Here is an 11,710-nt window from a genome sequence, read left to right as displayed (position 1 = left end):
ATAATTACAATTCTTTTGTAAGTTTAAAGTACATCATTTTTTAAAATGTAAAATGTAAATACATGTATTTACAAAATGAAATACTGTTTCACATTCATCTCCCTAGCATTTGATGCTTCCTGTTAATATGTAGGCATATAAGAAATACTGCGTGACAGATAACAGTCCATTTTCTCCTCCTTAGGAGAGGAGATAAGTGATTGTGTTTTGCAATGTGGTGTAGTATAGTGCATATTGATACCGTCTAAAAGATCCTTGGAAATCATATATATCGAATTGCTGGATTACGATCCTCAAATACGTACCTTATGCGAAACATGGATATTCAAAGCCTTTCGTCTTAAACTGGTTAAAGTTTTTGCATGTCCAGAGCTTTAAAAAAATGCATTCATAATGAACTTGTAATCAGTGACATACTGTTACACAGTAATGTTTATTCTGCTAGTGAATGTGCTGTAATTGCTCCCTGATGTGCATCAGTTACAGAACTTTCCTTTCGGAAGATGCTGGTCCCAGTACTTTAGTGGCTACTGTTCGGGCAAAGGACCCTGATGGAGATGGAGTGTTATACCTAATTACAGGAGGTAATGAGGAGGGCAACTTTGAATTGGATAGTCAAAAAGGTAAGAAAAGAGGTTTTAAAACACCATTATTTACTATGTAATCTATCTTGACCCTGCTTCATCTTTGTGTCAAAAATCGTAAGAAAGCAATCTGTTCAGATAATCTGCAAGTGGGGATGCTTCATATCAGTGAGAACTAGCTCTCTGATATGATTATTGTTCTCCAAATATCAACAAAATTTTGAGGCCCTGGTCCAGGAACTGTGTGGTCTCAAATGACTGAATCCTATGCTTTGTATCCAAAATGCAAACTCAACGAACAATGTAGTGGCAGAAAAATGTAGTGTTCCTTTGATTTTGTTTGTTTATTTACACAGTAAGAAACCAACACTTTATTCTGTCAAATTTAGGTATCATTAAACTGCGCAGAAACCCACTGCCTAATCTGAAAGGCCCACAATACGTACTGAACATTACCGCAATAGATGACAATGTCTCTGGCGGACCCACTCCTCTCAGCAGTTTTGCTGAGGTTATTGTAGGAGTTATTGATATTAATAACAATAAGCCTGTCTTCAGAGAGGTAAGATATCTTTTATCGTGGATAGATAAATCGATTCTTTTCTTGTCTGTAACTGGGATTACAGAGTCTTTCTTGATTACTTACGATAACTGGTGAACATAAGGGACTGTATATACAGAACAGAATGAATCTGTAAGTGGAACACACAGTCAGCTTTCTTGATACTTGAAGAGCAAAGTCTTCCTTTTCTTTCCCTCTTTCTTTTTCTCCCTTATAACTTGATTTTTCAGTGTTGAGTTCTTCTCAGATGTGCTGGAAAGAGTGTTGAAACTGGGTAGCTAAATCATGTAGCCCTGTGTAATAAGAGTTGGACTTTGGATGTCTTTTTAGTGTGCTTACTACAGTGACAGCACCTGGGTTCTGGAGAATCAGCCTCCAGGCACACATGTGCTACAGGTAGAAGCCTATGATGCGGATCTTGGCTTGAATGGAGAAGTGAAGTATGGGCTCATGCACCGAGATGGAGCTTCCCTAGGCTTCAGCATTGATCCAGACACAGGTTAATACCTTTCAGCTTACTGAATTAAAATGAAAATGCCTTTATACTGTTGTATGAGTGTGTGTATGTAGGCTTATGCTTTAACAGTATAACTGTTGGGTTAGCTATAACAACTTACAGAGTAAATACTGAAAGAATCTTAGAGTATGTAGATAATCTTCCATATTGCTTAAGATGATACTGATTTAAATGACAAATTAAATAGGAAAACAAAACTCAGTTCACTCCAAAGGTGACAAGCTATTCTAAATCTCTTAATTTCATATTGGATTGAGTGTTACTGTAAAAATATAGAGTAGAAAGTGAACATTTAACAGCTTGAGTTAGTACTTCCCTTTAATGCAACCTAACAGTTCTTTCTTATCTCATGTGCAAGTAAGAAGTCCAGTATAGTATGCATAGAGGTAATACATTCATATCAGAAAAGGAACAGTGACAGACATGGTGCGTTTCAGATGAAGGAGTTGAGTAATAAAAGTTGTTGAGGTTTCTATAGCCAAAACAGTAACATGGGAATTTGCTTGTCAGTGTCCAGGACTCAGCGATAGAATAGAAGGGCCAAAGCCAGAGAAGCAGAATCCTAGACTTTAGCATAGTGGAGAAAGGTCTGAAGTGGCCTCAAGAAGGCCAGCTTAAAGTTTCACAGCCAGAAAGAAGAGCTAAGAGAGGGAGAGACTTTGTCAGTCGAGAAGAAGAGCTGACCTTGGGGAGGAAAATGTATGCTTTATTAACTGAGCTACATTGCTCAATCCCAGCTTAATCTATTCAGTGAGGCAGCCTCCAGCTTCCATGGTAAAGACAGCTGTGGTTGCATCATTTAAGCCTTCTGTGGTGTGACTTTTCCCCAGAGTAATAACAAGCTGTCTTGGACTATCGCTGGAAGGAGCAGGAGAAAGTATTTCTGTATTCCATGAGGAGTGAAATAACAAGGTGTTTAGACTGAAGCTCCTTATCAGGGCAGCAGGGGAGAAAGCTGCTGACTGCAGGTAGTAAGGGGCTTAGGAGGAGCTGCTGGCTGTATGAGAATTGGAGACAGGGTCTTGTAATTGGTCTTGTCCAAAACATGTATTGCAGGTTGGTGTGGATTAAGTTATAGAGCTGTAGTGTGCCGTCACAGCTTCCTCCTGTGTGGGTGAAATGCAGGATCCTGGTCTGTGAATTTAGTCTTGAGGCTCAGTGACATACAGAACAGGAGGTATCTATGTTTCCAGGAATCATCACAACCACTCAGAGTTTTGACCGGGAGAAGCAGAGGGAATATACGCTCTCTGTTACTGCAACAGACCAAGCACAAGAACCGCTGATCGGTGTGTGTCAAATCACCATCTTTATTGCTGATGTCAATGACAATGATCCCAAGTTTGAAAACAGTCGCTACCAATGTGAGTGGTTTTTAACATCCTATTCCAGTATTGTAACGTGAACTTGTTTAGTAGTTCCATATAACAATGATTGTTTTTCAGGTGACAAAACTTTACTTTGCTGCCAACTAACCCAGTTACTACTTACCCATACTCAGTGGAGATATGAAGAATTGATCATTGTCCTCTTTATAACAGCATTTTAACTATTGCAATACTCTTTAATACAGTGACAGTGTCTTCAGTCCTCTGGATTAGGCAGATTTGATTCCTTTCCTTTGTGTCTTTTCCCTGTCCATTTTTTTTGCGTATTCATTATTCAATGTCTCGAAACAAAACATAACATCCTATCTGAGAAGTCATCAACCCCAACTAGAAGAACAATTGTCATCTGTATCTCTTTAACACAGTACCTCTATTCATATAGGCCAGAGTGGTCTTTATCTCCTGTCAGACAGCTTGAAATCTTTAGTTTGTAGCCTGTCATTGACTGTGAGCCCCGATCCCTCCTATAGCTAGTTCAGCAGCACAGTTACCCCGATTTGTTCTAGTATCATTCCTTTTTCATCCCCTCCCCCCCATGGCATGCTTTTCATCAGTCTTTGATTTAATCTTACTTGCTGTTTCTCCAGTTGATTCCTGCACTTTATTGCCTTTGAACTCTCTGCATTTGATGTCATCCGTAAATGACAAGCGTATTCCCTAGTTGTTGGTCTAGGACAGACCCTTCCTTACATGATTGCTTCAACAAGGATGGCAATAAATGGTTGATGATTCATGTGATAAATCCGTGGATTTATCCATATACATATGTCTATATATGGACACATAGATATCTGTATTTTGGAGATATTTCGCTAGTTCTGTGGAAACATTTTGTAGGGCAAAGCAGTAACCAATGCATTATTAAAACAAGGATAATTTTTAAGTATGTCATTTTTAGCATCACATAGGCCAACAGTTTAGTAGGATTGCAACAAGATTGGATGCTTGTATGGCTGTGAACAAGTGACAGTGTTTTAATAAGGAGAGAAAATGATCTCTTTGTAAAGAATCTAAATGTATGTCTGTATTTTACAGTTATGATCAAGGATAGAGAGAAAATTGTTCTTTACCTTTTAGAGTATCTTACACTAACTCAAGTGCCATGTAGTTAAGATGTGCTGATTGAGAATAGCAATTTCTACGTTCCTGTCAGTAGATTCTGCAAGTCTGACCAAAGCAGCACTGAGCAGCAGTGTGAATGATCTCACTTGAGAGAGAGAAATATTTTGGGACAGACCAGAGAAGCCCTTGAGGTAAAGGTAGTGTACGAGCGAAGATGAACCTTTCTACTGTACCTTAAAACATGTCCTTCAGATGGACCTACAAGTGATTTTTTTTTTTTGTTGAAAGAGCAGTGAAGCTGTGAGTTTGTATTTTGTAACTATGACAACTCTGGCACTTCTGAAGAAAGGACATTCTTTTTTCTTTTTCCCCAAATATGGAGAACCAGCAAATGTCCTGTAACAAAGGCAGTTCTTTGGGATTGGGGAACTACAGATAATCAGATCACTTTATGGATAGTACTTTTCAAACATCTGTACATAAGAAATCAGTATTTGGACATCATAGAATTAAAAATAGTTTCCTTTCTAACAGGATCAAATACCATCAGTCCTCAGTTCCTGTTCGTCTTTGAAACTTAGTTCTTTATTCCTCTGCACTAAGATGTTGGTCAAACCCTAGTTTAAGCTATGCATCCTATTATCTGCATGGAAGGCAGTCATTAAACAAATGCTTGACTATATGGTATAGTAGTTGTTGATGTTATGCCAGCAGCAAGGAGAAGTACATCAGGTGGGATAGTATGGCCTAAGTAATTGTGAATATTTTCTTACAATGTGATTTAACAAGATTTGACTATAAAAGCATAAATGTAAACATAGGACAAAGGATATTTTAAGGTATTTCCTAACAGTAAATTCCATTTTCATTTATCTCTTCTGAGAGCAGCTTTTACTGTACTGACATAGCAGGGACATGAATTGTAGGCCAATTAAATATCCGGAGAGGCAGGGCACAGCTAGTAAAACTCCGTTTCCTATTCATTGAGCAAGCAGTTTTGGTGGTTTGAGATTTTACTGCCCCTGTGCCAGAGACTGGAGATATTAAGAAGGAGGAAAAGCAAAATGGAAAACATGACCATATCACAGTAGAGATATTGTGTGCAATTCTGTTTGTTCCATCTCAAAATGACATAGTAAAATAGGGGCATAGAAGGTAAATCCAAGGTATGAAGTTGTTTCTGAACACGACATAGTTAAATAGGCTGAGTTGTCTAAACCTATCTAGCAAGTGCAATCTTTTCACTGTCAGGACCGTTTCAGTACACTAAGCTGACAGATAAATTTAATACATGGAACCACCTCAAAATAGGATCAGGCAAGCACCAGTAAGTGCTTGGAGAAGAAAGTGGGACTGTATGGCTGAGGATGGGTGGAAAATCAGGAGCAATCTCAGATCAGAACAAGCTGAAAAGTTCACTGTGGAAGAGAAACGGATGACAGGGATGTGATAGCTGTATATACAACTGTGCCCAGCACTGAGGAGGGGACTAGGAAATGACTGTTCACTATTTCTCATAATTTTGTCCCTGCCAAGAATTGAGCTTTAGGCAGACAAAATGAATGACTCTTCTATCCAATAGGTACTTCAACTGTGCAACTTGTTGCCAACAAATTTGTAGATGCCGATTATAAAAGTGGGTTAAAAAAAGGTTTAATACATCTAGGACTACTGACACAAAAATGCTATCTTTATCTCAGGAGGTCCCTAAGCCACATATTGCTGGGAACAGGGAGGAACACCTGAGAAGAGGGGCATATAGAAAATGATCGTTATACCTTTGCCCAAGGCAGCTTCTCCCAAACACTCTTGAGCTGTGGCTGGTCTCTTAGGGGGATCTTTACTATGACCTGCATCTTTATGCTTTGTGATTACCTATTGTCTCCCAGTGGTGCTGCTGTTTTTACCACTCCAGTTCAGGATTAACTCAATTCATAAATAATTCCATTTGATGCCAGTCTGCTGTTAACCAGCAGTTCAATCCAGTAGCCTTGACTGTGATCTGAGGTATCTGGAACTCAGGTGGATGTAGGATTTGCCAGTGCTGTTGTGGAGAGGAGCAAGTGCAGGCAGCAGGGAGCTGGGAGGGACAGCAGCACCCACAGCTGAGAGAGTAAGAGTCACCAGAACTGTCCTGCTGGAGGATTAGCAGGAACTTTGTGATGTGGGGCTGATGTGGTGATGTATGGTCTACATGAAAAAAAAAAAAAAACAGCAATTTTTGAGCAATCTCCTGGTCAGAATAATCTCTTTTGGCAAAATTATGTTCTCTGAGGTAGCAGTCATTCTTGTGTCCAAGATAGAGTATGGAAACAGTGGTGGGGAGGGAGCTGCTGGCATTGCTGTGTGATTTAGAGCTCCGTTTCACAGGCACAGTCATCCCAGCAAGGCTTTACAGCAAAAACTTTACGAGGGAAACAGTAAACCTGCTTCATTAACAGCTTTCTTAACAACCCAGCATGTAGAGGAAGGGAAGGGAAAGCTAAAACAAAAATGTGTATACTATCTTAGTGACAATACTTTATAACCAGCCTCATTACAGAAACATTTAATCTCATGTGACAGTGACTCTGAAGTTTTACATGTTGCCTTGACTGGAAAAGCAGTGGTAAAATCTATTTTTGATATAAAACCAACTGCTCTGAAACAGAAATGGTGCCGTGAGGAACTGGTTCAGATCAGCCCAGGTATTTAGTCTCTTCCAGATTATCAGTGAAATCCTGCATGAGAGATGTCTAAAGAGCGGCCCTATGCTGTAAGTTTGGCATTGACTGTGAAGATCCCTCTTTTGTCTATTAATTGTTATATGCAGGAGTAGTTCTGTAACACACAGCGTGGTAAATTAGAGCAAGGCCTACTGACAATACGTTTGTCTTTTCAAAGATTTCCTCCATGAGGACACTCCATTGGGAACAAGTTTTCTTCGTGTCGCCGCTCATGATGATGACCAAGGTGTGAATGCTGCTATCACATATTCAATGTTAGAGCACCAACTGGAATACTTCCAGATCAATCCCAGCACGGGTTGGGTGTATTTAAACCGTCAAATCTCCCAGGTAACATGACTGTGTGTTTGGAATAGAGCATCCTTCAACCCCTCAAATCCATTGGAGAGTGTTAATTGCAATCTCCTGATTTGCACAAAATGATTTGTCATCTTTATTTGGTAGGCAACAGAGATTAGTCGCTACATTGTAGCAACAGATGGAGGCAACAGGAGTAGCACTGTGGAGTTGACTGTAACTATCACTAATGCACTCAGCCAGCCACCCCTCTGGGAGCAGAACAGATACTGGGTAACAATCCCTGAAAACACGGTTCCTGACACCAAGATAGTGGTACGTTAAAAGTATGATTGCTTCCTTCCCTCTTCCTTCCACATTACCGTCTTCCTTTCTTGTGCTCTGTCTGTATCCTCATGAGGATATATGCATGCCCACTGTGCAAACGTATCACATTGTGCTGTTCCATTATGAGCCTCCGTAACTGTGTACTCCTGGTTTGACAGGAATATCTGTTGCAGAATACACCAGTATTTTACCTAGTGATCCCTAAAACTAATGGCCTGCAGGGTGTGCTCCCACAGGCAGCATCTTTGAATAAAAAGTGAGATCCATGCTCTGCCTGTGCAAGAAATCCTTGAGTGTTTGCACCAAGAGCTAGTTGTCTGCTCTTGCATCCTGCCTGCCTGAAATCTTTTCTACAACTTTTCTCATGTTCTCTTAAGTACTGTTGCAGTTTGTCTGTTCCATTTTAGCAGTAGTTTGTATTGGGAGTTCTTCTATCCCACATCTTTCTCTTTAATCTGTACTAACTTACTCTTTAAGGATGGTCTCTTCTGTAAATTACTAATGATGTCTGCCTTCCTCCTCCTATATGTGGTATCAAAAAACTTCAAAAAATTTGGTTTTGTTTGTATCTTGCTTGATTGAATGTACAGCTCAGTGGAGACACAGTCTCCTTTTGGATTATCTTTCCTGTGGAAGGCAAAGAGAAGAGTAATTTCTTCAGCCAATGATACAATTATCTTTTAGCAAATTTGCAGGCAGATGAATTTACTGTTGATCAAAGAGCTATAGCAAACCTAAATGTTGTAAAATTAAACTCAACTCTGCAGAATGAAAATAAATGATTTCTGTTTTGTCTGTTATCCTTGTCATGCCTGCACAGTTTTTGCCATCAAATTGAACATGTAACACTTGCAACCCCACACTTCATGAACATATATGATGGCTCTTTTTTTCTTCAGACTATCAAAGCCACATCCCCTCTTGGCAATCCCAGGGTTACATATAATCTGGAGGAGGGTCAAGTTCCAGAGACTAACATGCCAGTTCGTTTCTATCTGAAGCCAAACAGAGCTGATGGATCTGCTTCTCTTCTAGTCTCTGAACCACTTGACTTTGAGACAACCAAGTCTTTCACTCTGAGAGTCTGGGCGCAAAATGTAGCAATGACTCGTATAGCTTCCTTTACTACTGTCTGTGTCAATATAACAGGTAAGTACCATTGTTGTTGGAACAGCTTATTCAGGAAAATATTTTTGCTATAAAATCATGAAATGATGTAGCATACATGAGATTCCTAGCCACCTATAAATTCTTTGGACAATTTTAATCCTATAAAAGGAAGTTGCATACAGTCATAAAAATGTTTGTTGGACACAATTTCTAATTGCAACTATAAAATGTGGAAATGTGTTAATGCAAAAATGTACTGTGTGAATGTTTATACCATACTGTAGTACTTACTTTTATAAATATAAAATTTATAAATTGCAATATATAATTATAAAATATAAATTGCAAAATTTTTCCTTTGATAGGAGGAGGAATCTAGTAAATGTCTTGATGTTTTTGAAAAGAGACGTGTATTACTGGGAGTTTTCTGTTGTAGAAAGACAAAGAATGCAGATATCAAACACAAAACCAACCTATCTGGTTTTTTGTTGCATTAGGAACTTTCTATTTAACATTGAGGTTAAAACTGTAGAAATGAAAATACAAAGGTGCTTATCTCAAAGATATGATCTAACCATGCCTACAGTGAGGTCTGTTTGTAAGGTTCCACTCCTGTAAAACTACTAAAAACTGTAAGTCTGATTTAATCCCTGCTTTTTGAAGCATTAGCAAATAACTTAGCAAATAACTTAGGTTATGTAGAGATTTATGTTGCAAATATTTGTAAGTGAAGTCTTCAGTAGAAACATTTGTATCTGTCACCACCATAGACACCAGAGTGCTAAAACAGTGATTTGAATGGATATCTGATGCCTCTGCTTTACATAATCAAAGCATTATCCTGTCTTCTACAATCTACTAGTGCAAAAACTCTTCTAATGTGTACAGCAGCAGTGGCTAAAGTTAGAGTCTGAGCCTCATTATACATAAATTACCATATCCCAAAACATTTTTTCCACAGAGCAATTATTAGTACCAGTCTTTAGTAGCAGCTTCATTTTGCTCACAAGCAAAAGTCCTTTTTCAATAATGTAATATTGCATATGAAAAAAGTATGTGTACATATAGGCAGGCATGCATGCATTAGTGGGGGAAAAGGTGAGTTAAACTTCTAAGACAGAATTAGCCACCAGAAGGTTTCACTGTGTAGAATTGTCACTTATTTATATACAAGCACACACAAAAGGAAGACTTTAAAGAGCAGATAGATAGCCTTATTTTCCATTGTCTTGCTCAGTGAATTTGGTAAGACTTATCTCTAACAAGACACATTCTCTCTTATACAACATGCAAAAATATCTGTCAGAAAAAAGATTTCACAAAGGATTATGCATATGAAAGTGAAAGGAAAATGGAATATAAGAGAGCCCACACTGACAATTTAAGTAATTTAAGATGTTAATACTGTAAATATTTTTGTGTCAAAATCAATGGAATCACATGGCAGTAGTAAAATCAAATGTGTGCTTAAGGGTTCACAGAATGAGATATTAAGCATTTTGTTTGCTTCTCTTATAAAGACAGATGGTTCTGAGGAACTGTGATTACAGCCCTTCTATTTTGGTATTCTGCAGCAATAAAAGAAAATCACTTTCTTAAAATGTGCCTGTTAAGTCATGAAAAATGCAAAAAGATTTAGACAAAGAGTGTCACCAGGTTGATGTGTTGTGAGCTGACCAGGAGGATGTCATTTCAGAGCAGTTTAAACTGATGCAAGTCAGTGCTGTCATAGTTCTCCTGGCTGTCCCTTTTATCCCTAGTGCTCATCTGCTCCTACACAGAGTGTTTAAGGGAGGAAATATGTCAGAAACTGACCTACAAAATAATGAATACATTTTTTCCTGTTTAGTTCTCTGCAGAGGTCAGGCAAGGAAGAAAAGTATTAAGCAAGACCACACTGACATAGAGCATAGCTGCACATTGCACTTAATCTGGTCTGACTGCAGACTGCTACTACAGGTGCAGCACTTTCTTTCTCTAAGGCCCCTCTCTGTGCAGCCTTGTGGCTTCTCTTCTGTTGGATCTGCTGATAACACAGCTACCGAATATGTTAGATCAACCAGCCCCGTTCTCCTCAGAGAGTAGTTTTCTGTCAAAGCAACAAAATGAGCAGTCTCTCTATGTGCCAACATGATCACTTAATCCATCTGGTGGGAGGGAAGATCCCATTGCTTAGAGTAGGATGGTAAGAGTGGGAAGATCAGTATTATTCCTTCAGACATCAGCTGACAGTTAAACCAGGGGAGGCTAATGTACAGCAGTATCCTTAAGTAATGGTTAGGTCCTACAGCCTGACATAGCTCTGATTATAGTGCCCTGGAGAGCTCCTGCAAAGACCAAGACTCTTACACACGTTCTCCATCAACTCTAGACTTCACAATTTAATTTCCATTGTGTGTTAATCAGCCCATAGTAACATACTGAAATTAGTTACAATGAGTGGTTCTGCTGTAGGCTTCAGTAGGTAACCAGCTCTTTACAGACTGAAAGGCCTGCTGGTACTAATATTCATGGGCTTATAATAAGATTGCTGGGCAAATTGTTAGCTAATGTCAGGCTGCTGTCTCCCAGAAATTGCTCACCGTCTATAAAATGCCTTCTACCAAGTGCCTGGAAAATGAGAAGACCAAAAGTAGGACTGCTTTTTACAAAGAACAATAAATTCTTTCTCCAAGCAAAATTACAATAGTGAAAAAATACAGTAAATTAAATGCAATTCTGAAGATCTGCATACATTTTCTCACTGTGGTCCCAATCATCTCCTTTTGCAGACGTAAATGATAATGTTCCATTTTTCATGTCATCTAACTATGAAGCGTCTGTGCTGGAAGGAGCTGCTGTTGGCATGCCTGTGGTTCAGGTTTTAGCTACAGACTTGGATTCTGGCCTACATGGAGAGGTTTGACCTTATATCCAGTTCTTTTCCTCCCAATAGACAAGTTTTACTGTTGTGATGCTGAGAGTGCACAGAATATGATAGGATAGAGAGCCACCAACACTTCTACAGCAGTTGTCAAGCATTTGTCTAACATATACTAGTGTTTGAAGTATGTGATACAGGATATAAGCAGAGGAGGTTCTGTTCACAATCTTGAGATCCTATGTCATAGCAACTCATTCTGATCCAGCATCTGTGA

At 38.9% G+C, this 11,710-nt stretch overlaps 1 protein-coding gene across 1 annotated transcript in view; it reads left to right on the top strand.

The window, feature by feature from the left end:
- The window catches only part of LOC134136469 (neural-cadherin-like), a 52,940-nt gene that overhangs the window by 18,580 nt on the left and 22,650 nt on the right, over positions 1–11,710 (top strand). The window contains exons 8-15 of the mRNA XM_062568352.1: positions 481–623; positions 974–1,146; positions 1,477–1,645; positions 2,857–3,027; positions 6,997–7,169; positions 7,284–7,451; positions 8,363–8,612; positions 11,345–11,472. Of these exons, the coding sequence (XP_062424336.1) occupies positions 481–623; positions 974–1,146; positions 1,477–1,645; positions 2,857–3,027; positions 6,997–7,169; positions 7,284–7,451; positions 8,363–8,612; positions 11,345–11,472 (1,375 nt within the window). The remainder of the gene's footprint in view (positions 1–480; positions 624–973; positions 1,147–1,476; positions 1,646–2,856; positions 3,028–6,996; positions 7,170–7,283; positions 7,452–8,362; positions 8,613–11,344; positions 11,473–11,710) is intronic.

The sequence above is a fragment of the Rhea pennata genome, chromosome 2 (genome assembly GCF_028389875.1).
Source record: "Rhea pennata isolate bPtePen1 chromosome 2, bPtePen1.pri, whole genome shotgun sequence".
NCBI classification, from domain to species: Eukaryota; Metazoa; Chordata; class Aves; order Rheiformes; family Rheidae; genus Rhea; species Rhea pennata.
This window is presented reverse-complemented; position numbering and strand designations above follow the sequence as displayed.